The sequence below is a fragment of the Pituophis catenifer genome, unplaced genomic scaffold, assembly GCF_029215685.1.
Source record: "Pituophis catenifer annectens isolate HBS135680 unplaced genomic scaffold, rPitCat1.0.hap2 SCAF_11, whole genome shotgun sequence".
NCBI classification, from domain to species: Eukaryota; Metazoa; Chordata; class Lepidosauria; order Squamata; family Colubridae; genus Pituophis; species Pituophis catenifer.
Window position 1 is genome coordinate 27,223,469 of NW_027256891.1, and position 27,889 is coordinate 27,251,357.

The 27,889-nt window shown below is 47.3% G+C and overlaps 2 protein-coding genes across 2 annotated transcripts; both read left to right on the forward strand.

Annotated features, from left to right (window-relative positions):
• The first annotated feature begins 310 nt into the window (after positions 1-310).
• RAP2C (RAP2C, member of RAS oncogene family) lies at positions 311-5,183 on the forward strand. Its single transcript, XM_070951731.1, has 3 exons — positions 311-740; positions 2,104-2,421; positions 4,757-5,183. Exons 1-2 carry the CDS (start codon positions 468-470, stop codon positions 2,380-2,382), a joined length of 552 nt encoding a protein of 183 aa, XP_070807832.1. The 5' UTR covers positions 311-467; the 3' UTR covers positions 2,383-2,421; positions 4,757-5,183.
• Positions 5,184-13,035: 7,852 nt separating this feature from the next.
• Positions 13,036-27,606, forward strand: FRMD7 (FERM domain containing 7). Its single transcript, XM_070952155.1, has 12 exons — positions 13,036-13,092; positions 17,612-17,716; positions 18,062-18,104; positions 19,709-19,787; positions 20,634-20,731; positions 21,323-21,437; positions 21,911-22,058; positions 23,158-23,253; positions 24,548-24,711; positions 25,475-25,543; positions 26,153-26,228; positions 26,569-27,606. Exons 1-12 carry the CDS (start codon positions 13,036-13,038, stop codon positions 27,604-27,606), a joined length of 2,088 nt encoding a protein of 695 aa, XP_070808256.1.
• The last annotated feature ends 283 nt before the right edge of the window (positions 27,607-27,889 follow it).

Consider the following 27,889-nt stretch of genomic DNA (forward strand, 5'->3'; position numbering starts at 1 on the left):
TTTCCTTTCCCCCCCCCCCCCCACCCCCATGACTTCCTTTCATCGGAGGCTCTTCGACTCCAGCCCGGAAGGAGCGGCCGCCTTCTCGCATCTCTAAGCCCCGCCCCGACGGCCAGCGAAACCTTTTGTTCAGGCATGAGAGAGAGGCATTCCAGGGAAGCAAGCGGAGGGCTAGAGCGGCCCCGCTTGGCGGGTAGGGCGCAGGCGCCGCGCGCTCCTTCCGATTGGGCTGCCCCCTTCCGGCGCTCCACCACCACCACCACCACCACTCCCCGCGCCCGGAAGTGGCGTCATCAGCGCCGCTGCCGCACTCTTCCGCGCGGGCGGTTCCCCAGGCCGGCCATGGAGTGAGGTGGCTGAGGCGGCGGCGGCTGAGGAGGCGGCCGGGCCTGGGGGCGTGTGGAGGCGAGGCGCGGGAGGTAGGCCGCGTGGAGCGCTCCCTCCGCCGCCGCGGCCGTGGCGGGGCCATGAGGGAGTACAAGGTGGTGGTGCTGGGCAGCGGCGGGGTGGGCAAGTCGGCGCTGACGGTGCAGTTCGTGACGGGCACCTTCATCGAGAAGTACGACCCCACCATCGAGGACTTCTACCGCAAGGAGATCGAGGTGGACTGCTCGCCCTCCGTGCTGGAGATCCTGGACACGGCCGGCACCGAGCAGTTCGCCTCCATGCGCGACCTCTACATCAAGAACGGCCAGGGCTTCATCCTCGTCTACAGCCTCGTCAACCAGCAGAGCTTCCAGGTGAGGGAGGGAGGGAGGGAGCAGGGGGGGCCCTCGCCCCTCCCCCCCTCACGCACAACACAGACCCACAACACACACACCCCTCTCCTCTCTCACACACACACACACACACAATACACACACCTCAGACAATACACACCCCTCTTCTCACACACCTCTCACATACACACACCTCTCTCACACACAATACACACAAACACCTCACACACACACACACACACCCCTCTCCTCTCTCTCTCACACACACACACACAATACACACAAACACCTCTCACACACACATTCACTCTCACACACACATCTCACACCTCACACAATACACACCCCTCTTCTCACACACTGCCCGGCCTGCCTTGCGTGGGGATAGACCCCACACACACACACTGTTCACCCCCCCCACCCGCCACGTGCGCACACACCATACATACAAACACACGCCCCCTCCACCCCCGGACTGGGAGGGGCTGCTAGGCCATCCTGGTGGGGAAGAGTAGGGGGGGTTGAGCCTACCCGGCCTGCCTTAGACACCCACCCACCCCCCACGTTCCCCCACCCCCCCCCCGCCCTCCACAGGCCTGTCTGGAAGGCCCTGGCCTCTCCCCTCCCCCCAGCCCAAGTGGGGAAGGCTGGGCCCCATTTGGGGACCTGGGAAGATGAAGCCTCCCCCACCCCCCTTCCTGGGGATCTGGGTTAACCCGAGGCCTCTCGCCTGGCCCTGCCCAAAGTGGCCGGGGAGACTCCCAGGGCTGGGACCAGCATCGGCTTCCCCGGTTCCTTGGAGGGTTCTTCTCCACCTTGGCTTCCACAGAAGGAGCCTAGAGAAGCCGCAATGGTCCTCCTCCATCTTAGACTGGGAGGAAAGGCTCCAGCTTCTGGGGCCCTGAGGGGGAGGCACTTCTTGATGCCCTTGTGACCTCCAACCCCCACCATGTGGGGGTTGACGAACCCCAAATTCCAACCTTGCAGGCCAGAGCAGCCCCTCTTCTCTTTCAGCTTGGCTTCATCCTATTACTTTATACCGATTTCTTTTGGATAGTAGGATGTATGTTTCTTTTTGAGAGTTGAACTGATGATGTTCTCTAGCTGGGTCACGAAAGGTCTGCAAGAAAAACACCAAGCTCAGAGAGGACCAAAGTCCCCGCAGTTCAACCCTAAGCTACAAATATTCTCTTCTATTAGAATATTTTGTAGTAAATATTGCTGCCTTAAACTGTCTTTTGGGACCTACTGAGGGTGGGGGGACCCCATGCTCTTTGGCCCAGTGTGTTAGCATTGCAGACGTGGTGAAGCCCCCCCCCCATTTTGCTCTTGCACCACCCCTCAAATTTTGGAGAGCATTCACCCGTTTTCCCTTCTTCCCCAGGACATCAAGCCGATGAGGGACCAAATAGTCCGTGTGAAGCGCTATGAAAAGGTTCCTCTCATCCTGGTGGGGAATAAAGTCGACCTGGAATCGGAGAGGGAGGTTTTGTCAGCAGAAGGCCGAGCTCTGGCCCAGGAGTGGGGCTGCCCCTTCATGGAGACTTCTGCCAAGAGCAAGACCATGGTGGATGAACTCTTTGCCGAGATTGTGCGACAAATGAACTATGCATCCCTGCCTGAAAAGCAAGAGCAGTGTTGTACAACTTGTGTTGTCCAGTGAGGGAGAAAGCAAACTCTCCATCATGGCCATGCAGAGCAGGTAAGTGCCCCCTCCCCTCCCTCCTTTCCAAAAGAGCCTCTGGAACAGGGATTGGGCTGTTCCATGCAGCAATGCCAGGAGTAGGTCCTTTGTTGAAGAGAAGAGCAGCCCTTTGGCTCCCTGGCTAAGTTGGTGGCTGATGGGTCCTGTGCTTGGGTTCCCTTGCTACCTGAGTACAGAGAGCCAGAATCTGCCAGTGTTAACTTTGCTGGACGCCTCTAACAAAACACACCAGACAGGAGCCTTTTTGCGAATTGGTTGTGATTGAGCTGGCAGCACCTCTCTTGGACTTCTTGGACTTTTCTTCCACCCTGTTTCCAAAATAATTCTGAAGCCAGGATTGGTTACGTTGCAGTGCTTGGTCTCAAAAAACATGGTGGATTCGCCAAGTAGCAGGGCAAACAGTTAAAAAAAACCTGCCTTAAATCCTCCTGGCTCAACACGGAACCCTCACAAGCCATCTTCCCCAGTCTTTGGTAGAGGAAGTGCTATGGTGAGATAATAAGGGGCTTTTCTATTAGAATCAGAATAGAGCTGGAAGGGACCTTGGAGGTCTTCTACTCCAGCCCCTTGCTCAAGCAGGAAGACCCTATACCATCTCAGACAAGTGACTGTCCAGTCTCTTCTTAAAAACCTCCATTGATGGAGCTCCCATGACTTCTGGAGGCAGCTTCTGTTCCATTGGTTAATTATTAGCCACCTCTTTTCAGAATTCTTACTCTTGCTTGGCAACTTAACTTATTCCGAGTACCCCTATTTTTCAGAGTTAAGACACACCTTTTTCCCCCCCTAAAAGGGGGTGAAAGTTTAGGTGCGTCTTATACACCGAGTGTAGCCCTGCCCACCCATTGGCCCCCACCCTTTGGCCTCTGCCTCCCAGCAGTTTACCTCCTAGCAGCAAGAAGAAACAGCCCATTTCAGCTTCAGCACAGCCTAATTAGCACAAGTTGATTGGATGGGCCTCCTGACTCTCAGCTGTTTTGCTCTCAGCTGTTTTGAGGGGGGTTCTGCTGCTTGCTGCAAGGAGGTAAATTGCTGGGAGCAGGTTTTTTTTTCTTGTGCTAATCAAGCTATGCTGAAAACGAAAATGAAAGTAAAGCAGGCTATTTGCTGTTTGCTGCAAGGAGGCAAAATTGCTGGGAAGCAGAGGCAGATTTCTTTTTCTTCTTTTCCTCACCAAAAAAGGTAGATGGCGTCTTATAGTCCGGAGTGTCTTATACTCCAAAAAATACGGTGTTTACTATCTACGGTGCATCTGTATAGGCCCGCTATAGTTGATCCTTCCCTGACTCCTTGTAAATAAATGTTGATTTTTTTCTTGCAAGGCCAATTTTCTCCTGCACGCTATTCTGAAATATGCAAATCGCTTTGTTTCATTTGAAGAAGGGGGAAAGCTAACGGTTCAGTGGCAACGCCCACTTCTTAACCTGAAGCAGCCTCTTAGCTCTAATGGAGCGGGAGGTTGTGAAAGTGTGGTCATGTGTCAGCTGCCCTTGAATTTTCCGGGGGCTGCAGACATGATCAGCAAATGAAGTCGTGTTGCAACCACACGGGTTGCATGAAACGAAAGAAAAGGGAAGCAATGACTTAATTTTTCCCAATAATCTGCAGCCTTCTGCCTCTTGAGAGGCTGAATAGCTTCCATCTCAGTTTCTCCCTGTTCCTGTAACCATGTAGCTGCCCTCTTTTGAAATGGTAGAGTGACAAAGGTCACCTTTCTTCAGTCTCCAAGGTGGAGAGCCTCATCAGCTCCTCAAGGCATCAAACTGTTCAGGTGTAACAGGAGGGAAATAACCCCTTTCTCTAATAGATTTAGTCCCAAGCTTTCCCCCTCCCTCCCAGCTGCATTGTGTAAGAAATCTGGTTGGGGATCTATTGGATTTAACTTTTGGGTGGCGGGAAGTACTACTACTACTCTCTGCTCTGCTTGCATTTTCATAAATCAGGATCTCTGTGTGGCTTGGAATAAGTTGTCCTCTCTCACAGATCCCCAGGAAAAGCTGTAAAAAAAATTAATCTGCAGGTCAGAAATAAAACTCTTTTGGGGTGACGGGAAAACAGACCTTCGTACCCGGTGATGCCATCAAAACAGATCCTGGGAGGATCTGGGGCAGTGGTGGGTTGATCCCGGTTCTGTCCGGTTCTTTAGAACCGGTAGTAAAAGAGGCTGGAGGCTCCGCCCACCCGCCCAGATGTCATAATTGACGTTCTGCGCATGTGCAGAAGTGCGTGCATTGCAAACTGGTAGTAAAGGTTCCCATTGCAAACTGGTAGTAAAGGTAAGTAGAACCCACCCCTGACCTGGGGCTCCCTGACAGAATTCTTTCTCTTACAGATAAAACTCAGAGGAAATTTGCACAGATGCTGCATTGGAGAACTCTTTTTTAAGCCCAGGTTGCTGAACTGAGCCTTGCTTAACCTGGTCTCGGTCTTCAGAGCACGTTTTCCAGGCATCCGGTGTGAAACAGGCAAGGGAGCAGCCAGGGGGAGGCAACGGGCCTGCTACAAACACTTAGCATGTTTACCATTTGATTTGGGAATCTGTTCTTGATCTCTTGGGGTGTTTTTTTTTTTTTTTTAAATAGCTTTCTAAGTTCCTATTAATGGCTAATATGCAAAAAGTTCATTTTAAACTATTTTATTTCTTTAATTGATTTCTAAATCTTGTATTTATTAAACTTTAAACTCAGTATTACCTACTCAAATGCCTTTTTAAGAGAAAAAAAAATTAATGGAGAATAAAAGTGAGCCTTAAACACAAATGGTTACTTCTGTATATTACCTCACATCCGTGCTTGATTTGCAAAAGAGAGAAAGAGAGAGAGAGAGAGAGAGAGAAAGCAAAAACAAGATTTCTTCTCCTCTAAAACGTCATTGATTGGAACTTTGAAACATTCTGTTTACATGTGATGGTGTCATAGAAGGATGTTTAAGAATTGCCTGATACGGGAGGACGCGACATCCCTTTTCTCAGCAGCTGTGGTGGCATGTGGTTGGCCTGATGGGAAAGCTTTTTCGGTGGGGACTGGAGGCATCCAGCAATTTGTATGTGTGTTCTCTGTTGTTATATGGTATTTGGATTTGGTTTTTTGGAAAGAAAAGGCTGTGTTGAAAATCACTCGTTCATCTGCTTTATTACATTCACCTTCCAAATGCTGAAAAACCAAGTTTTCTTGGCAAACGGACCGTGTGTCTTCTTAGGTTGTGTTCCAAAGCAAACCTGAACTTGAGATTTCCCCGATAGGATTTAAGGTGACTTTGGCAAAGGGGGAAAAAAAAAATTTGATCCTTGGCCTGTATCTGTCCCAAAACGGCAATTTAACTAATTGTGGTCTTGGAAGAGCAACACAGATTTTGAGCAGAAGGAAGAGAGCATTAGTGGAAGTGTTAGCACCGCAACTGTTGTAGACCTTTTCCTGGCACTGATGTAAAAAGTGTCTTTTCTCCACTCCAGGCAGGGAATGAACCTGCACCAGGTTTTAAAAGCCCACCTGAAGCCCTTTGACCGTACATCTAATCAACTTCCGTAGCAGCCCAAAACTTTTTAAGTGTTGACCAAATTTCATCCTTAAATCTATCTGGGTTGGCAGTTGGCACTAGCATGCTGGGCCTTCAACCTGAGTCTTCCCAGAGTTTTGATCTCTCGATTCAACATTTGCAGTGAAGTAAAAGGCTAGGCCTGCACTTTAATAGAAATCTCCAAGCGTAAAACCCCGTTTTGCAGTGCTCTTTACGTTGGCCAAGTATCAAGACGTGCCAAGGGAATGCAGAATTCACACAGTTGACTGTACCTTAGTTCTTCAGTGGTAGACACATTGCGTTAAACTTCTCTGTTGGTTGACCTTTTTTTAAAGAAAAGAAAATTCCAATTCTTTCTCAGTTGGAGTTGGGAACGGCAAAGAGTTTGGCATCTGACCTGGGCTACTGCTTCAGCGCAGTTTGGAACCAGGGGTGGGGTGGGGAGGGCTGGCCATTTAAAAGAGGCGGCCTTCCCAGTCGTTAAGTGTATTGCAAGGTTCAAATCCAGGCGGCCTTTGAGCTGTCGGCCTCCCCGCCCACTTTGCTTCAGGCCCTGGATTCCAGAAGGGCTCTGGAGCTGCACAAGGCCTCTTCTGGTCCAGCCGAGAAGGCGCTGGTGCATTTGTCCCACTGCCCTGGCTGAATCATGGAAGTCTTTTGGGCCAAGATCCCAGGTGATTAATCAGAGGAAGAGGAAGGACTCTGGTTCTCCCCGCTTCAAATGCCTCTTTCTCCACATGGCACAATGGGAAGCCAGACAGTGTTCCGGTGGGTGGGTGGGTGGGTGGATGGGTGGGGTAGCCATCCAGGTGCCCAAACCCAGCCGTTGGATTCCTTTCCAGTGGCATCTCCTTCCTGGCATCCCTCTTCTGCCTGAATGTTCTCGCGATTTAATTCAGTGTATCAAATGTACTGTACCTCTTTTCTTGGGGAAAAGTTTAAAGAAAAGTCTGGAAATTTGGCAAGTTGCAAAACTAGGATGATGATCAAATGCTTTGTAAAGGTGAACCGCCATTTTTTCCCCCCTCTCTCCTCACCCTTCCAATTTCATTCATTCTTATTTTGTAAGACAGCCCTACAGTCCAGCTGTTTGTAACTTTTTTAATAAAATAGATACCTGTATTACCAAAAGCGGTTTCCTCTCTTTTCCTGATTTAGCTACCGGGGGAAGGGTGGGTTTTGTGGGTTTCCCTGCAATGCATGTTAGCTTCTGTGCAGCCGCATAGCATAGGGTGTGGAGAACACTCCCAGGTTGTCCTTTTGAGACTCTGTTGCACAATTTCAGCTTCAGGAGTTGTGTGAACCCCACAGAAGGGGAAAATGATGAAATACTCTGGGAGTAATTAAATGTTAATCAAGTCAACTTGAACTCTTCTACTAGGCACATTCCCTTCTTTTCCCTGGCCCCCTCTATTTTGGGGATGTGACCCATGCGAATGACACAACAGTCTTCTTATAATAATTTGGAAAGAAGGTGAGGGTGGAGATAAATATGGTTTTGGGGGGATGGTTTGGGCCTTGTCCTGAAGGGATTCTACAGCCTAGACCTCTCCTTGTAAGGCTTCCCAACTAGACTGTTTCTCCTCACACCCCAAGACAGTGGTAGACTTGATGGCCAAGCTTTATCCCTCCGTTGTGATTAGAGGAGGAAATAAAACACGCAGGCCTCCTCACTGAATTCTTATGGGGGACCACTGACCAGCCAGGGCCTCGGAAGGCAATCGGGCATCTCCACTGAGCTCGGGAGCAGCTTGGCCCACCTTGCTCAGCCAGGCTGTGTTGTGAGAGGACCAGCCGGAGAAATGGAGAAGGGCCCTCCCCACAACTGCACTTTTGGTGAGAAGAAGTCAAGGATCGAGCAGCTCGGGCGTGACTGGCAGATCTGCACTTTAGATCTGCAACCGACGAAGAAGGGAGGGATGGAGCTCGAACGACCGAACGGAAATGTCATTTCCTTTATCGCTTCTAAAAAAACCCCCCACCCCATCTTCAACTTCTTGTTCTTCTTTCAAGATCTCGCACAATCTTGCATGCCTCTCCCGCTTCGCTTCACAAGAGCCCTGTGAGATTGCAAGTGCTCCACCTGAGTTTCTCAGCCAGGAGTGAAATGGGGAGAAAAGACCTGCAAATGGGGGTTGGGGGTGGGGGAAAGATCTCAAAATAATAGAACTTGGATAGTAGGATCAGCACATTTAATCTCCCTGCTGTGCCATAACTGACAAGGCCTTCCTCTCGTGCCTACCGCCCAATGTGAAAAACCCAGATTATAGCAAGCCATAATCCTTTTGCAAAATCAACCAGGAATTCCCTAGAGCAGTGGTCCCCAACCTTTTTATCGCCGCAGACCAATCAGCCTTTGATAATTTTACCGTGGCCCGCTGAGCGCGCGCAGGGGTGGGGGCTTTGGGCCACACGTGCGTACCTGCGCGGGGCTCTCTTCCCTGGAGCCTTTGCGCACGGCCCAGGAGCTTTTGCGCACGGCCCAGGAGCTTTTGCGCACGGCCCAGGAGCCTTTGCGCTGCAGCGTTCATGTCCCCCGGCCGCTGCGCGGCCCGGTGCCAGGTACTCCACGGCCCGGCACTGGTCCGCGGACCGGGGGTTGGGGACCACTGCCCTAGAGGACCACCACCAAAATCTCCACTGAGCTGCTGTGGCAGCTGTGACAATCCGAGCCAATCAGTTTGACAATCGGCTTCTGGGCCAGAAGGACGACGTCGGTCATTTTTCATGTACCAGAAGGATGGGACATTATTAAAAATGGGGAACAATTCTATGAAACTGCATTACTTATTGTCATTTTAATGATGTTAGTTAGAGGGTGCTTATTTCTGCTCTTTACTTCTGAAGTGGTGGGGTCCCTGCTTGGTTACCCAAAACTCCCCAAGGCCGCGGAGGTCTTAGAGGGGAAGGGCAGCTAATGGCTGGCGGAAGAGTCATGCCTAAACCGGCTTGTGGTTTTTCAGTTAAGTTCACAGTTGCTACAAGAGAGAGAAGCAGCCTCCTTGGTTGGCTCCTTCCTATCTGGGTTGTGGTCTCTCTCCAACCTGCCAGGAAATGGGCACCAGCCACCTTTGCTCCCTGGTGGGGGGCAGGCAGGGCCCAGGGTGGCCTCCCTTCTGTGGAAGACGGCAAGCGGCTTGCAAAGGCTTCCGCTTCTGCACCAAGTGAGCATCAGATCTGCAGAGGTGAGGAAGGTGGGCGCAAAACTGATGCGGAACGGAAATGTGATTTCCTTTATCGCTACTTCTACAAAAACCATCTTCAGCTAGTTCTTCTTCCAGACCACACGCAAGCTCTGCGTATATCCGGCTCGTCCTCCCAACCACCCTGTGGGATAGCAAAGGGCCCCACCTGAGATTCGTGGCCTGGGCCACGTTACTTTGGTCCTTAGGAGATGACAAAGCGGAAGGAAATGAGTGAGAAAGGGGGCATCAGAAATCTCTGCCCTGCTTTCTTTGGCATCACCACCAGTTTTTTTTCCCAAAAAAGTTTTTAATTTTTATTTCTCAAACACATTTGCATGTACAGTCATTTATCCCATCGTTTTTCATTCATCTTATCTTTTAACTTTCATTTTTCATTTTTATTTATTCAGGGCTGCTCTTTACCTTTACCTTTACTCCAACTTTTCTTCTTCTCCTCCCCTTCTTTTCCTTCCTCTTTCTCCTCCTACTTTCTTCGTTCTTCCTCTCCTTCTCTTTTCTACTTCCCCTTCCCTTCCCCCACTCCTCTCTTCTTCCCCCCTTCTAATCTTCTCTTCTGCTCCTCTTTCCCCTTCCTTTTCTTCCTCTCCTTTTCCCTTTCTTCTTTCTCCTGTCCTCCCTTCCCCCTTCCTCTCTCTCTCCTCCTTCCCCTCTCTCGTTTCCCTTTTCAGTTCAATCTAAAGTGGTATTTGAGCAGCCCCGATTTTCTAATTATCTTTATTTTCATTTCAATTTCTTATTCAATTAATATTTATTTTTATAAATATTTATATATATTTGGCATCGTCACCAGTTTGATGCCATTGAGGGACACCCATAGAACTGATTGAGCAAAGATAACGAATCTGCCAGCTGAACCTCAGTTCTTGGCAATGATAAGGAAGTGGTTTGCTAGTGAATTTTTTTTTTAGTTCCTGGTTTCACTAATCCCAAATCCCCAACAGCCCCAGTAACTCCCCTCCTAGTGCTAACTAGTCCTGTTGAGCTTCTGAAAACACCCAAGGTGGATTGGATGTTGCCACCTGAACTATCAAAGATATCAAAACAGCTTTGAGAGGAGCTCAGTTCCCACAACGAGACACCATCCAGCATCTCTCGGTGCAACAACGCAGACAGGATTTTCCCTCACCTTCTTTGGGAGGTCTTTTTTGTTTTTTATAAATGTTTTTTTTATTTTTTTTAGACATACATACAAACATACAATGTATTTTCTTTGAACAGAGTATTTGGCCGGTTCACAAATTTAAACAATGTTTAGTCATTTCAATTAAGTTTACAATTTCTATATTTCCTTTTTGCCATAGGTATTCCTTATCTATTATTTTTTTTAAAGAACCAATATTACCCTTCATTCTCATCTCTAATCTTAATCATAATCAAATTCAATTTTTCCCTTCTATCTATATTATACCCCTTCCCATTGTCATCTATTTTTATATCTATCCTTACATTAGTTAGTTATGTAACATTACAGTTGTTTAATATAAATCCAACATTTTAGTATAAATCGGTTAATGATATAACTATCTTTTTTTTGTATATTAATCAATATGAACATAAATCTTCCAATTATTTCCATGCAATCCAATTTCTTACAAGTCAATTAGTTATATTTACCAATAATAAAAAAACAAAAAATTTCCCCCCCTTATGTTACTCATTAAACTCCCCCAATAAACCAAATAGTTTTGCCCATATAATCCTCCAAATCACAACTTAGTCATTTCTACTTTCATCAAAATATAGAATGAAAAACATTTCAATCGATACAATTTCCCTAATTAAGTTTAACAATGTTCTAGCTGTTTTTGGGAGGTCTTGATGGACTTTCCAGTCTAGGTCTTCAGCTCTGATGTCCCCCCGTGGTTTGTTACTCAAGGACCAGCAACTTCACTGCAGGGTTGTTGTAATAAAAAAACACGGAGAAAAGGGATTTCAGCTCAAAAGCCCTTCTTATGTTCCTCCACGTCTCTTGCATCCTGAATGTCTGATGGCCAAGCTCTGGAGCAGGAATTGTCCTCGTTCCAGCTGGGTCAACCCCGTGAACTTGGTGCTATTAATAAAATGAGGGTTAGGGAAAAGATTTCTTCCCAAACTTTCCTTGAGTGTGTGTATACAAAGCCACATCAAAATAAAAGCCCTTCAGAGGGAAACGTCATGGCACGGATTGGGCTCAATGGTTCTGCAAACCATTCTTTCCCTCAGGCAGGGGCTGCCTTTCCCTGGCATGTAATCCCAGGATACCAACCAAGCCCGTTGGGTACAACTAGTCCTGCCAATGTGCAGCGCAGTTGCTGTTAAAAGCACAATTCAAGTGGAAAGTTAGCTTTTCAACGCAACCAGGAGATGGCGCTCTTTCCAAGCCAATGATGGCCCTTCCTTCACAACAGTCCACCAGAAAAGAAAGTGATTTTTCTTGCCAGAGTTACTAAGCGAATCCTGCAGTTGTTCAATTAATAATTTGGTTGTTAAGTGAATCCGGGCTTCTCCCATTGACTTTGCTTGCCAGAAGGTCGCAGAAGGGGCTCGCGTGAACTGCAATCATCATAAATAGGTTGCAAAGCGTCTGAATTTACATCACGTGACCACGCGGATAATGCAGAGGTCATTTAAAGTGTGAAAAACGGTCATAAGTCATTTTTTTCAGTGCCGTCGTAACTTTAAACGGTCACTAAAATGAACTGTTTTGTAGAAGGGAATCATTTTGTAAAGCGGTTTGGATCCTCCTGACAAGGTTCAAGGAACTAACAGTAACAGAGTTGGAAGGGACCTTGGAGGTCATCTGGTCCAACCCCCTACTCATACAGGAGACCTGTACTAGGGATTCGAACTCGCCAACCTTTCTGATTGACAAGCTCAGTGTCTTAGCCACTGAGCCACCTAAGTAGTGTAGAATCACACTTTGGAAAACGTTAACGGCAGGCTGAGGTTTGGCCAGCCCGTGATCCAAAATTATTTCAAAAAACTTTTCATCTTAGAAGTTAACAACTCAGAGCAATACGAGGCCCTTGGACCTTCTGCATACATGGTTTTCTGTTTCTCTGGGGAAGAGAAATTAGATCTGGCACAGTTAAGGGTGTTAAGATTCCTTATTTTTCCCCCCCTCCAATGATTGTTAAAACCATGAAGTGAAAGGCAACGTACACAGATATTGGGAAGGGATCCATTCCAAACACCAGTTGGACTGCAGGTATTGGTAGGTCCAATTTGGGGATGTGGGTTTTAAGGGGGAATCCCGAAAGCGAACGAGAAAGGAAACAGAATTCTCTATAATTGCCACTTGCAAGTAGATTACTCCCCTCTTGGATATGTACCCATTTGGATATGTAGAGATGGTTCTCCAAGGGGATTCCTACACTCGGTCCTGCCCTATTTGATCCCACGCTGACCTAAATGTCAGAGGGAAAGGACCTTTTTCTAAAGCCAATGAAGATGCAGAAACCCTACAAATTCTGAGCCAACAAGCCTAAACTTTAAAAACGGAGAGAAGGTCATTCCTGTCCCGTGCCATTGCTTGTCTTTTCATCTTGAGGACCGATGGAGCAGGGCGGACCAGCTCTGGAGAAAACCTGGGTCTGGGTCACACACAACACAATCTTTATTTCTTTGTTCCGGGGAGAATATTTTAGCCTCTCTGCAAGGAGGAACGTGGAAAAGAGGTGAACGCGGAAAAAGGCATGAACAAAAGAAAACCTTTTCCGGTTTCGTGATGGTTGTCGTATCTCCTCCATCTTCCCTTTTGGTCTTCTGCTCCTTTGCAAAAAATCTGCACTCCAGGCTCCTGTTCTTATCCAGCCAAGAATAAAATTCTGTATGAATCGGAAGACGCCCGCCCTCCCTTCAGATCGCACAGAACATTATCCTTGCTGGCTGCTGAGCCACTCACCTAAGGATGCTTCATCTCAAAGTCCAGTTTCTGGATGACTCTCAGAAAATCTTTGTGGTTGATGTAAGTATATTCGCTGCTTCTTGTTTATTATTTTGCCTGCTGGAATTTGTTTGACCTTCTTGGACTGGGTGATGTTTTAATTTCAGTACTGGTTTGTTTTTGTTTTTTTTAAATCAGATGTCTGCATCTCCCCACATTTTGAACAGTTGCTAATTCCCAGTAAGGACTTGACTATTTCTAAATATTCCTTGGACAAGACCCTTTCTGAGGAAGGATCATGGTTTTATCTGATAATAAATAAATCATTTTAAAGTTTAAAGACAGTGTCCACCACTAAATCTCTATCTTGAATTGTATTCCCCAAATGTGTTAAGAATTTTAAAAATAGCTATTTTATAAATTAGCTCCTACTTCATTTGTTCTATAAAATTAATGTTCCAAAGAATGAATTAGATGCAGGTGCTGAAAAAGAGGCTTTCTGACAGCTAAAATCACAGGCTTGTAGTGAGTCAAAATGATCGCTATCATTGAGACAAGTTATCATTTTGGTAAATTTAGCATTGTTGCACTTTATAAACATGGTGTTCGCCGTATAGCTAAAAGTGGAATTACCTAATACCTTTATCTAAAGGATAGATCTTTCTGAAAGCTCTCTGTCAGAGAGAAATAAAGGGGTCTGTTTCAAAATGAAATCTTCCAGGCAATAAAAACATACATTTTGGAATTAAGCTGCAGTAGAATTTTTGCTTCATCTATGTGGGTGTGCCTTTATTTTTAAAGAAGAAACATTGAGGAAGAACAGCACAACAATATCGATGGTTTTAGTTCTAAAAGTACACAGAACGGAGCATAAGTGCAAAATAATTTAGCTGTTTTAAAAAACTATCTAACCTCCATCTTTGATAGGCTGTTCGTGATGCCGAATAGTTTAAGATTTATAGTTCAGAAGCCCTTGGAAACTCAGAGGCAGAGATGCATTAAGTCTACCTTGAAACTGGGATTTCTGGCTTGTAATCACGAAAACGACTTTTATGGGATCGATTATCCCTGGTGCTGAGTTTCCCCCACTTTTTTTAAAAAAAAAAAAATCAGATTCAGCATTTTTCACTTCCTTCTTTTCCAATTCACCCTCCTGCCACTTTGCTTCTCGGGTTTAGCTTCATAGGCCATGTGTGCTGCAAGAAATAACCTCCATTAAAGTTGGGCTTTCTTTTCAAAATCTCCAGAATACCTTCCAGGCATGCAATGCATTTGATGTCAGATAGTCACCATAATGTCCTGGAATTAAAAAGAAAAAAGAGAGAGAGAGAGAGGGAGAGAGAGAGAAAGAGAGATAGCCTAAGGTTACTTTTCCAACGGATTCTCTGAAACAAGACGGAGCTCTTGAAAGCAGAACCTGTGGGATGAGCTGGAAGTCCCTTAAGTGGATTTCAAGGTCAGTAAACAGAAGGGATTTTAACAAATTCTGCACGGAGAGAGCAAAAAGCCGAGTGACAATAGTGCCCCTTTCTTGCCTTAATGATATGAAGGGGTTCTTCATGAGAAAACTAAGCTGTTTCAAAGACTTGTGCACAAAATACAAAGACTAATTTGCAAGAAGGCACCTTTGGATCGAATGGCAGAAAAAACATCCTAATGTTGCAGGAAAAGAATGGAACCAAAGACCCAGAGAGGAGCACGTTGCCCTCTGTTAAAGTTGACATTGGGAGGACTTCAACTCCCAGGATTCTCCAGCTGGTGCTCCTCAACCTTGGCAGCTTGAAGATGGGAGGACTTCAACTCCTATGATTTTCCAGCCAGTGTCCCTCAACCTTCCCAGCTTGAAGATGGGAGGACTTCAACTCCCAGGATTCTCCAGCCAGTGTCCCTCAACTTGGCATCTTGAAGATGGATAGACTTCAACTCCCAGGATTCTCCAGCCGGTGTCCCTCAACTTGGCATCTTGAAGATGGGAGGACTTCAACTCCCAGGATTCTCCAGTCCATCCTTCTTCAAGCTGCCATGGTTGAGGGACACCATCCTAAACACCCAGGAACCATCAACATTTAATGCGTGGGTCAGATAGTGCAAATAATCAGGAGGAACAGCTGCGGTGTTTGAATAAAGTGTGTTAATCAGAAAAGGTGCTTCCAAACCCCCTCCTGATTTGGGAGATACCCTCCCCTGACACCTGCAACACCTTGAATGTTGCAAGCATCTCAAAGAGCTTGAAAAGAGCATCGTTCCCAGCCAGGCCCAGAAGCATCATCGCCTCAATTCAGGCTGTTTCTTTTCAAGTCCCTGGCTGATGTCTCTTGAGCTCCCAAATCCTGCAGCAGGAGGAATAAACAGAGATAATTGCTTTAATTGCTGTTGCCACTCAGCTGTTTGTAAGGAAATAGGACGCCTCCCCCCCCCCTCTTCCAGAAAAGGCAGTGATTACCCTGTCATTTCCCTAGTTACCTCTTTGGTACCAGGGTAGCAATTTAAACCTCCGTGACTGCAACAAGGGATTATCTGTCAGATGTTAGCGTGCACGCTTTCGCACCGAGCACAATGCACAGCGTGTCAGCAACCCCTCAATTTCCCTGGCAGCCCAAGTCAGAGGACAGGTGCCTCTGGATGGATGCCAGGAGCAATTGGCTCACCGGCCGGTCCAGCCAGAAACTTCCAAGAGGAGCTGCGGTTTCGTTTCCTAAATCTGGCTCTGCCCTCCAGAGAAGTTCAATCTTTATAAAGCATCATTTCTAGTTCTAGTGTGGAACAGAAATGTATAAATCTATTTCGATTCCACTCAGATATATATATATATATTTGCAACTCTGACAACTTTGCAAATTTCCCAGCGGTTGGGTCTCTTATCTCTCCTTTGTGAGTCTGAGACTTTTTTTTTTTAGTTCGCATTAAGATAGATGATAAGAGATAAGATAACCTTTATTATCACTTTTTTCTGTGAATACATTAGCACACATTAAAAAGTGAAATTCTGACGCCCGCTCTCAAAAGTATATATACTGTACCCATATCGAAAATTAAAATGTAGTGCACATTTCTTCCAACCTTTTTATTTATTTATTTAAAACCTTTATGCAGCCGCCCATCTTATAACCACTGAATATCGTCTCGCACCGCAAGCTGCACAGCATATAAATTTGATAAATAGAATAACCAACTGGGCAGCTCCCAATTATTTATTTCATTTAAGGTATATATTATATATTTGTTACCAATTTTGTATAATGTACTCAATCTTTGGAAACGAGCTTCTTCAGTAGAATATATCACTTATACAAATAGTACCTTTGGACAGTAAAGGATTTTCCCTAACATACATACATATATATATATATATATTCTCCCATTTGAAATCTGGAAGCAGAAATGAGTGGCATGCAACTAATTAAAGTGGGATGCCAGTGTAATTTAATAAGGGTTGAAAAATGGATGGCATTGGCTTGGGGAAGGGGTGCAAGCATGCAACCTCAGTAGAAACAGGATTTCTTGTATCTAAATAAAACCTACTCCAACTTGGGGGACTTCAGGTATGTCCTAAAGAATCCCACTTTTGCAGTTTTGGAACCTGCAACATGCCTGGAAAACAGGTTGGGAAGATGGTGTCACTGGTTTAGCAAGGATTGAGACGTTTGTAGTTCTGAAATTGCCCCCGAAATTTTAAAATCTCTGAATCAGGTATTTAACTTTATCACTCTTCCGGGTTATTGCTGCTTAATTAGCCTTAATTACTGACGGGTTTGTGCTGCTTAATTAAGATTGCCCTGTCTTTCCCACGCTGGCTCATGTCAACTGAGAGGTCAGGACTGAATCGAAGGTGGCAGAATTGAGTTAACCAAGACTTCTTGGTCAACTTTTGGCATCTGGCAACTCAGGAAATAAACTTACTAGAGTCTCTCAAGTTCAAAGACACAAACTCCCTCTCGATTAAGTCACCTGGGAAGGGACTCTGCTCCACCACAAATCTTTAAGGGCTCCATAAAGACCCACCATTTTGAAGGAGATGCTGTATATGCCAGGAGTTTTTGGTTTCCCTTCCTAGGGATTTCACACCCATGTTTGTGTCATTTTTCTGGGTGCCACCTTCCGGGTCATTTTTGAACTTCCCTGTGGAGTCACCTTGTGGTCTTCCATCCTGGCACTAAGATGGTTTGGCCTTTCTTAGGCTTTTCAACAGGAGCTACGTTTGGTTAATAACTGGAGCTTTAGAGATGCAGTAGTGCTAGGAAATGAGGTGGAAGCATTAAAAAAGATACACCCCCTTTTTACCCCAACCCTCCTCAAACTCAAGACCCTGAGCAGACTGAAGAAAGCAGAGACTCTGGAAATAGGAGACATGAGACTTTTGCCTTTTTCTTTGGCACAGAACTCTATTTCTGTCTCTCTCTCTCTCTCTATATATATATATATTATGTGTTCCTTCCTTCCTTCCTTCCTTCCTTCCTTCCTTCCTTCCTTCCTTCCTTCCTTCCTTCCTTCCTTCCTTCCTTCCTTCTTTCCTTCCATCTCTTTCTCTAACCTTCCTTCCTTCCTTCCTTCCTTCCTTCCTTCCTTCCTTCCTTCCTTCCCTCTCTTTCTGGCCCTTTAGCAAAAGTCTTCTGGGAAAACATTATTTAACCTCAGCTGCAGCCACTTGAACCTGGCAGAAAAAGAATATTTCGGACTGGAGTTCTGGAGCCCTGCAGGGCATGCTGTAAGTTCAGGAGGGGGAATGACCCTAACCTCGGGGTGGGGTGGGGGATGTTTGTGTAAGGATGCCACATGGGGTTAGGATGTGGGGAGTGAGAGACTTGGGGGGGGGGTTTCTAAAATTGCAATAAGCTCACTTTAGACACACCCTTTCCATGGGTCTCCCCCTCTGCAAGGGGTCAGAAGCTGAACTGAATTGCTGAAGTGGACAGAAGATAAAGGGGTCTTGGGGGGGTCTCCTGGCTTCCAGAGGGCTTTCCCTTCCCCAAAGGACCAGTTGGAGGGGAGGCCAGTTGGCTCAGTCAAGATGTTCCCCCCTCTACAGTTGGCTGCCCTTCTCTCTTTGCAGACCTGGCTGGAACTTCTCAAGCCCATCACCAAGCAGATTAAAAGTAAGTACCTTGGAGAAGGCGGAGGTGGAAGTGTGGGAGGAAGAGGTCCCAGCCCCCTTTATGCCCCTCAGTAGAAAGCAGGGAGGCTCAGAAGCTGCTCTCCAGCCTGGGAACCATCTAGTCGTCCTTGCTGCTGGTTGAGGGGGGTGATGCCCCTTCAGCCCTTGTAGGGCAGGAGGGGCTCTTGTGGATGCTCAGCAGCCACCAACGTGCCATTGGAAAAACCATCTCAACTAAGGAGAATATTTGTTGCTCAGGGTCGAAGTGTGGGGTCCCTGGTGCTCTCTGATCTTGGTTGTTTTCCTACAGACGTCTCATGACCCAACTAGGTAAGATCATCAGTGCTAGAAGGGATGAGTTTTGTTGAACTAGGTAATATCAGTGCATTAATGATGTTACCTATTCTGGTAGTGAAACGTCTTCAAGAAAACAGCCAAGCTCAGAGCACCCAGGATCCCACAGCCCTCCTCCTCCTCCTCCTCCTCCTCCTCCCCCCCTTCTCTTTTAGCACTGATGATGTTACCTAGTTGGGTCATGAAAAGTTTGCAAGAAAGCAACCAAACTGAGAGCACCAGGAACCCCCCACAAAAACAATACGTTAGAAGGTCAATTAACTGCCTTCAAGAATTGCTTCCATTGCCAATCTGGGGGCTTCTTAAAGGGCATTGACTAGGACAGTGTTTCTCAACCTCGGTAGCTTGAAGATGGGTGGACTTCAACTCCCAGAATCCCCCAGCCAGCTCCACTGGCTGGGGGATTCTGGGAGTTGAAGTCCACCCATCTTCAAGCTTTCAAGGTTGAGAAACACTGGACTAGGAGGAGGAGACAGGGGGAGGGGTCTTCTTTTTGGCTTGTTTTTTTGAGTATTTAAGAGCTGAGGATAAAGTCCCCATCTGAGTATTGCCTTACATGGATTTTAGGACTGGCAAACTTTACAGGGCAGGTGATAAGCAAAGTTCTTGGCAAAGACCTGCTTGCTACTCTCAAAGGATTCAAGAAAAGTCAGGGGGGTGGGGGAACAGAAAAAAATATTTTATTTATTTATTTAATATAATTTGTATGCCGCCCTATCTCCGTAGGACTCAGGGCGGCTCACAACAAATAAAAACAAACCCAATAAAACATAAAATACATAAATGTATCAATATATAATTTAAACATATATTAAAATCCATTAAAATAATCAAAAAAACCCTCAGTCCAGGCTGGGTGAAAATGCAATGTGCTGGGTGAAAAAAAAACGTCCTCAGAAACCTGTGTGTTTTCAGAAACACTAGTGAAGCGTTTCTCAGTCTCAGCTACTTGAAGATGGGTGGACTTCAACTCCCAGAATTCCCCAGCCAGCAAGGAATTCTGGGAGTTGAAGTCCCACTTATGCCGACTGGGGAATTCTGGGAGTTGAAGTCCACGAGTCTTAAAAGTTGCCAAGTTTGGAGACCCCTGAGGTAGAGGAAGGAGGGAAGGACGGATCCTTCTCAGGGGCCGGTGGGAATGGCTGGGCTGAGCTGTCTTAGCAAAAGGACCGTTTTTCAAATGAAAAGCTGTGTGTAAATGTTCCCGACAGACTTTTTGAAACCAAACTTATGAAGATGTTGTGTTTTAAGATCCTAAGGACATTCTTTTCAAATTTATGGTGAAATTTTTCCCAGTGGATCCTGGTCATCTTAAAGAAGAGTTGACAAGGTAGGCTGCATGTTGCTTTTCGTTGCTTCGTTTCGTTTCGTTTTATTGTCCCCCCCCCACCCACTATTTTTGTTCGTCTCCTGAGGCTTCCCTTTTAAAATAAATAGAGGCATAATTGCATCCTGAAGAACGGTGTATCTCCTTTTGTATGCCGGTTTAAAAAGAAGGCTTGATGAAATGCAGCTCCCTGTTTAAACTGTTTGTAATTTATTGTTGTTATTGCTGTGACAACAATAGAGGAGGCAGGAAGTATTTGAAGGAATATTAAGTTTATTTAATAGGGCATTGATAAATAGATGAACTAGGCAAATAATGCCATAAAAACAAGGGATAGTCTTTGACACGGGCTCCATATCCTTAGCAAACAATGCTGGATTCAGATTGGATTCCTTTTAAATTCAAGTTTCTAGTCCTTAAGAAACTTACATTCAAGTTTCTAGTCCTTAAGAAGCAGAGAGAAGCATAAACATTAAGTCCTGGACTATTTTGTGAAGTGACCGTTCAAACTCGCAACAGCCCTGGAAAAAAATGACTTAGCACCAGTGTGCACACTATACAATCCATCACCACATCCCCGTCTTCAGGGGATCAGCATTTGGCTCTTTGGGATCTTCCCAGCCGGCGTCTGACAAGCAGAGTCAATGTGGGAAGCCGGATTCGCTTAAGAAACGGCTCCTTTAACAATGGTGGGAAAATTGTTGTAAACACAACCCCGTTAGCAGCGTCTTGCTCAGCAACGGAAATTCCGATTCCCAAATGTGGTCGTACATCGAGACCCCACCCTGTGTCGCCTCTCCAGAGGAAGGGAACCCAGAGCAGTGAGAGCCCTGGAAAATGTCTTTGCAGGTACCTGTTCACCCTTCAGCTCAAGAAGGACATGGCCTGCGGGAAGCTCCCGTGCAGCGACAACAGTTCGGCTCTGATGGTTTCGCATCTCCTACAATGTGAGTCCCTGAGCCTTGGAGGGAGAGGAAGAGAAGGGCAAGGATGCGGTTGGGTCTTGGGGAGGGAAAGGTCCCCAACGGGTAACACACGGGGTAGGAGGAGGCATTTCTTCCCCCTCCCCACTTCTTCCATGGGCTGGTCTTGATTTTGCTCCTGGCTTTTGTTGGCTCAGTGGCTGAGACGCTGAGCTTGTTGATCAAAAAGGTTGGCAGTTCGGCGGTTCGAATCCCTAGTGCCGCATAATGGGGTTACTTGTCCCAGCTTCTGCCAACCTAGCAGTTCGAAAGCAGGTAAAAAATGCAAGTAGGAAAATAGGGACCACCTTTGGTGGGAAGGGAACAGCGTTCTGTGCGCCTTTGGCATTGGGTCATGCTGGCCACATGACCACAAGGACATCTTCGGACAGCGCTGGCTCTTCGGCCTTGAAACGGAGAGGAGCACCGCCCCCTAGAGTCGGGAACGACTAGCACGTATGTGCGAGGAGAACCTTTACCTTTACCTTTTGTTGAAGGACCAGGGTTGTGTGACCGCCAAATAAAGCCAATTCCGTTGACCAGACGTGTTCTTCATTGTGTCGATTGTTCCTGCAGCTGCGCTGGGCGATTTCCATGAAGAGATGGACCGAAAGCACTTGGAAACGCACAAATACTTGCTGAACCAAGACGACCTGAGCAACAACATCATGCGCTATCATAAGAAGCACATGTAAGTGACCGGTCTTCTCCGCTCGCTTTTTTTCATTTTTTAAGGGCTCCTGGGTTCTCTCTGAGCTTGGCAGCTTTCTTGCAGACATTTCATTGCCCAAATAGGTAACAGCATCAGTGCTAGAAGAGAGTGGGGTTTGCAATAAGGAAGAGGAGGAGGAGGACTTGGTGCTCTCTGAACTTCTGTGTTTTCTTGCAGATGTTTCATTACCCAACTAGGTGCTTTACTTTTGATCAGGATCCCTTGGAGTAGTGAGAGCTTGAATGAAATTAAAACTTCCGCACATAGAAAGTTTCATTCCACGGGACTTTCTGAACTGGAAATCAGACATTTGAGAAGAGAGATTTCCAGTCTCCAAACTGGGAGCAATAGAATTGAGAGGGAAACATCCTGGTTGAGCCCAAAAACAAGGGGTACACAGCCAGGCCCTTCTCTCTGGCTCAGTTACTGACCCCGTAAGCTTTTCTTTCCAGGGGCAAAACTCCAGCTGAATCCGATGTGCAGCTCCTGGACATAGCGAGGAAGCTGGAGATGTACGGCATCCGTCCACATCCTGCCAGTGACGGAGAAGGGACCCAGATCAACCTGGCAGTTACCCACATGGGAGTCCTGGTACTGCGGGTAACCATAATTTTTTATTAGGACACCTTTCCGAGCAAGATACCCAATAGGTGAAGCTGCCAATGTGTGAATTCTTTGAGCTGGCGGCATTCTGCCCCCTGGCGCCCTCAGCGTTAAAGCAGCGCTGTGTGGAGCCCTTTTGGCAGCTGTCAATCATTCTAGAGGGACCTCTTTGAGAACTGAATGGAGCCATTGGAAGCTGATCAGCAAATGTCCTTTCTAATGTTAATTAAAAGCTTCCGGCTTTAAGTACAGTTTGGGGAATTGCCTCCCCGGGAAGCCAGAGTGAATATCTGAGAAAAATATCTCGGCGGGGTCTCCATTCCGTTCGTGGCTTCGCCCAGCACCCTCTGATGTGGGCACCTCAACGCCTGCCTTTCCTTGCTAAACCCAATTGCTGCCATGTCAGATGTGCCATGTGTAGCACAGTAGGGAGACGAACTCTTGGCCGTATAATTTTCTGCCGAGAATAGCAGCCTCATTTTTGTGGCAATTATATGGTTCTGCAGCTCTCTGTTCAGGGGAGACGCAGACTTTGGTGAGAGCGTGTGCTGGCAAACGTAGGCGATGACTCCGCGACAGCCTTCGCCCACAGCTGGGCAAGGAGCAAGGGAAATGGGGAGTGGGGGGGGCAGCCTGCTTTGTTTTCTGGGTGCAAAAACTAGGGTTTTCTCCAGCAAAACTGTAGGAAGAAAAAGAATGAGACAATACATTGAACTCTGCTGCAACCACTGACTAAGCAATTGTTGGTTAAGGAGGATTCCTGGTTTTGACGTTCCGTTGGTGCAGAAGAGGCAGCTAGGAAGATCTCTAAAATGAAAAGAATATATATATTTATTTTTAAAATGTATATAGCCCCCACTTTGTGCTGGGTGTTGAGCGGCCTCAGGCCAAGCCACGGAAAAGGGTTCTCCATGAGCCTCCTTCCACAACTGGATACAGTCAGGTGTTCCTGGTCGTGTCTCCATCTACTTCAGGGGTGCCCATCCTTGGCCATTTTAAGACCTGTGGACTTCAACTCCCAGAATTCCCCGGCCAGCTGTGGAATTCAAGGTTGAACACCTCTGATCTTCTTGCTTGTTGGCTCTTCATTTTTCAGGGCAACACCAAGATTAATACCTTCAACTGGTCCAAAATCCGGAAACTGAGTTTCAAACGGAAGCATTTCTTGATCAAGCTTCACGCCAACGTTTCGGTACCTGGGGGTTGGGATGTCTCTGTGTGTCAATGTCTATGTGTGGGGGTTGGGTGATATTTCTCTGGTCTAAGACACACTCTCTGCAGAAATGATCAATGGAGGCAGCCGGCAGGCTGGCTGATCGGCTGGCAGACCATCGCTGCAACCAAGTTCCAAATTGTTTGGGGTGGATCGCAGGAGGAAAAAGGAAGGGTTTCTGGGGCCTTCCACCAACATTCAGAGAAGAGCAAAAACGAAGAGGGTTAGAGGGCTGGAGGCTAAAACAGGGTTGCTGGAACGGGGTAGGTCTAGTCTGATGAAAAGAAGGACCAGGGGAGACACGATAGCAGGGTTCCAATATCTCAGGGGCTGCCCCAAAGAAGAGTCGGCCAAGCTATTCTCCAAAGCACCTGAGGGCAGGACAAGAAGCAACGGGTGGAAACCAATCAAGGAGAGAAGCAATTTAGAACCAAGGAGAAATTTGTGGGTGCACCAATACTGGAGTCCCGAAGGTGCTTTTTTCAAGAGGCAACTAGACTTTCTGGTTTTTCTTTGAAGACGTTTCGCTTCTCATCCCAGAAGCGAAACATCTCAGAAAAATGTCCAGTTGCCTCTTGAATAAAGCATCTTCAGGACAACCATGACCTGGAGGACTGAGAATCTCCATAGACCAGAGGTGGGTTTCAGCAGGTTCTGAACAGTTCTGGAGAACTGGTAGCGGAAATTTTGAGTAGTTTGGAGAACCGGTAGTAAAAATTCTGATTGGCCCCGCCCACATCTATTCTCTGCCTTCCGAGTCTCAGCTGATTGAGAAGAAATGGGGATTTTGCAGTAACCTTCCCCTGGAGTGGGGAGGGAATGGGAATTTTACAATATCCTTCCCCTGCCACTGCCAAGCCACACCCATCAAACCACGCCCACCAAGCCACACCCACAGAACCCGTAGTAAAAATGTTTGAAACCCACCGCTGCCATAGACATCCAATACTGGAGGTTTTTAAGAAGAGAATGGGCAACCGTTTCTCTGAAATGGTCTAGGGTTTCCTGCCTGAGCAGAGGGTTGGACTAGAGAACCTCCAAGGCCCCTTCCAACTCTAATTTCGCTATTCCCTAGCCTCAGTTTTCAGAAATATTGGATGCCGGCTGATCTGGAAAAGTTAAGCAGAGCAAGGATGATGAGAGACAACGATGAAATTCCAGGCTGTCATGCAAACGAAGAATTCTGGGAATGGAAGCCTTACCTGTCTGAAAGCTGCTAAGGTGGAGAAGCCCTGGACTAAACCATTGTCTTTGCCTTCTCCATCCCCAACAGGCTCTCTGCAAAGATACCCTGGAGTTCGCCATGGCGAGTCGCGACACCTGCAAGACTTTTTGGAAGACGTGCGTCGAATACCATGCCTTCTTCCGCCTCTCTACGGAGCCAAAGTCAAAACCCAAAGCCTTTCTCTGCAGCAAAGGCTCCAGTTTCCGTTACAGGTACCGTATTTTTCGGAGTATAAATCGCACCTTTTTCCCCCCTAAAAGGGGGTGAAAATTTAGGTGCGTCTTATACACTGAATGTAGCCCTGCCCACCCACTGCCCACCCCTTTTGGCCTCTGCCTCCCAGCAGTTTACCTCCTTGCAGCAAGCAGCAAGAAGAAACGGCTCCTTTCAGCTTCAGCACAGCCTAATTAGCACACGTTGATTGGATCGGCCTGCCGGCTCTCAGCTGTTTTGCTCTCAGCTGTTTTGTGGAGGGCTCTGCTGCTTGCTGCAAGGAGGTAAATTGCTGGGAGCAGATTTTTTTTTCCTTGTGCTAATCAAGCTATGCTGAAAACAAAAATGAAAGTAATGCAGGCTATTTGCTGTTTGCTGCAACAAGGCAAAATTGCTGGGAGGCAGAGGCAGATTTCTTTTTCTTGTTTTCCTCACCAAAAAAGGTAGGTGCGTCTTATAGTCTGGAGTGTCTTATATGCCGAAAAATACGGTAATTTTGGGGGAATCAGGAAGCCAGCCACATTCTCTAGTCTGGGTGCCCATGGCTGCCTCTGTCCGCCACAAGTTCTTCCTCTTTGCTTCTCTTGGTTTCTTGCCTTTTCCAGGTGTGAAATATTAAAACTGTAAGCTCCTGGAGGGGCTGGGGATTCTTCCTCCCCAAGGGACGGATTCAAAACGTTTTGGTGGGTGCAGTTTGGGGGGCCTTCGGTGGGTGCTGCAGAGGCAACTACTCTTGGACTCCTTCTCTCTTTGCAACCACAGTGGGAGAACTCAGAGGCAGCTGCTGGAACACGGGACCAGAGGAAAGCAGAAGAGCCTGCCGTTCGAGAGGTAATTTACCTGTTGAGAAGAACACTTTTCATTTGTGTCTCAGGATCATCTTGCAGGATCCAATCTGGGTCGGTCCAACCAGGACCAGAAGTTTGGTCTTCCGAGCTTTTGGACTCATGCTTGGAGCCCGGAGAGCCTCTTTCTCACCAAAATGTGTGCCTTGGGCTAGTCTATATATGTTGTGTTTATGTGGTTGGGTGCAGCTTCTTATTTGTTGATTGCGGTGTTGATGGCCGGCAATTAAGCCATTCATATTTTTCCTCCAGTCACCTTGCCACCTTCTTCGTAGATTTCTCCTCACCTCCCCCTCCTCCTCTATAAAAGCCTGCAAGGTACCCTGAGGTTTCCCAAGTGGGAGGGAGAGACACCCACAAATTAAGGGACAGCTGAGCTTTCTTGAGAATGAACCCCATAAACAGCACGGCAGAAATGTCTCTCCTGCTAAGTAATGAGGTCCCCAATCTTTGTGGGCTAACAATCCCGCTGCGAACCTCTCCTTGCAAGGCTGTCGCAGGAGAAGTCGCTGGCCGGAAGGTTGGAGAAGCTTCAGGAATGGAAGAGAGTTTAAAATACCCGTTTCCAGACTTTGGGTTGGTTTCTCTCTTTCAGGAAACACTATTCCTCTCGCTACCATGACAGGCAATGCCGGTCCTCCCCGGATCTGCTAACGGATGTTTCCAAACAAGTATGTAATTTGAGTCAGGGGGATTTCTTGGGGAGGGGGTAAAAGAAAGGCTCAAGGTAGCAGCCATCCCCCCATCCCCATGAGCAAAATATGCATCTTGGTGCACCTTAAAAATAGGAGTTTCCGCCCGTTTTGCTGGCTTTGGTGTGGTTGAAGGGATGGAGTAAGTAAGTGGGATTTGCAGATTCTTCCTTCAAGTCCAGCCCAAACAAGCTTAACATGGATTGTTGGGTCACCTCTGGGTGAGAAAGCGGCATCAGAAATGGCCTCTGGAGGCCTCAAGAAGGCAGCCTAAACTTTTCACCTTAGCTTAAGCATTGATGCCTCGCTTTCCCCACAGATGGAAGACCTGCGGCTTGTCTACGGCAACATGGGGGGCTACTATGGCGCTAACGGCATCCACACTTCCGAACCCACCCTAGACAACCGACGGAGGAACTCGGCTGTGGAAGTCATCTTTGCGGATGAATTGGAGCGGTCGAAACCAGAAGCCGACCCAAGGTTGCTGCTACTCCATTCCCAAAGCAGCTCTGCCTTCCCGGTGGTCTACACGGAGTTGGACCACGATTGGGAACCGGGCAGTCTCTACGGGCCGAGGAGCCCTCTGACCTCTTTTCAGCCCAGCTCCAAGCTGGACGACCCCAGTAAGAGCCCTTCCCTGAGTAACATGAGAGACAGGAGCCCAAGGCAGCAGCTGATGTACACCGATGTCCCCTACGTAGCAGCGTCCAGTCAGCCCTTGGAGGTGGCTTCTCCTCCAGTTTTCTTCTACGTGGACCGGCCACCTCAGTACCCCAAGAGCCCCACTGTTGACCGTGCTGAGGAAAGAGTTGTGGAGGTCAACCCCTGCGAGGCACCCATGAAGCCACAAAGGAATCCAGCTGCAGCCCACCCCAAGTTGTTGGAGCCCCCGGCCCTGCCCCAGGCAACCTACATCACCCACCTTAGCATGGAGGAAGATGATGACGAGAACGTCTTTGACTACGGTGTTCAAGAGGCCCCCAAAAGATCTTGGAGCCAGTCGGACGTCAAAGCCAGCAGATTCCCTTGCGGCTCCGAGTTCCGCCCTCTCGGACCCTGCCCCGTCTTGACCAGCAGGAAGATTGACCTCTTGCAATGCCTGCTCACCCAGCCGCCCTTCCCGGAACCTCCCCAAGTCCAGAGAACCACAGAGCGCTATGCAGGCAGTGGGACCGAATCCAGCGACTCCGATTCGGACCTCCTCCCAGACTACTATGCCCTCTACGGGAGGGTTCTCAAAAGACCCCAGGTGCGAATTCACCTCTCCTCGGGGAGCCTCCAGCTGGAGGGAGAGGAGTCCCTGGTTCCTGCTGCCACCATCGATGATCCCGAGAGCACCTCCAATTATTTTATGTAGACAGCACAACAATGGCACAGGTCAAAAGTACGTGGCATATTGCCAATTGGTCAGGTTATTTGTGAATTTAAAAAAAACCCTGCTGAATTCATTGACACTGTTAAAGGGTTAAAAGCAGAATTAGATATCAGGAGTTTCTTTTCCTGAAAGGGACAAGTTCATTGATTTAGTACATATTTGGGAGAGGGGATCATAAATACAATACTGGACAAATTAAATTTTGCATCAAGTTTAGGGGATTTCCTAAATCAATCACTGATTAAGCCCAGAAAAGAAGGGAAAA

Excerpts from the sequence above, each read along its gene's own strand:
- RAP2C (XM_070951731.1), top strand. The coding sequence starts at position 468 with ATGAGGGAGTACAAGGTGGTGGTGCTGGGCAGCGGCGGGGTGGGCAAG. Across the intron at positions 741-2,103 it reads TCAACCAGCAGAGCTTCCAG|GACATCAAGCCGATGAGGGA; the intron begins GTGAGGGAGGGA and ends CTTCTTCCCCAG.
- FRMD7 (XM_070952155.1), top strand. The coding sequence starts at position 13,036 with ATGCTTCATCTCAAAGTCCAGTTTCTGGATGACTCTCAGAAAATCTTT. Across the intron at positions 13,093-17,611 it reads AGAAAATCTTTGTGGTTGAT|CAAAAGTCTTCTGGGAAAAC; the intron begins GTAAGTATATTC and ends CTGGCCCTTTAG. Across the intron at positions 22,059-23,157 it reads TGGGAGTCCTGGTACTGCGG|GGCAACACCAAGATTAATAC; the intron begins GTAACCATAATT and ends TTCATTTTTCAG.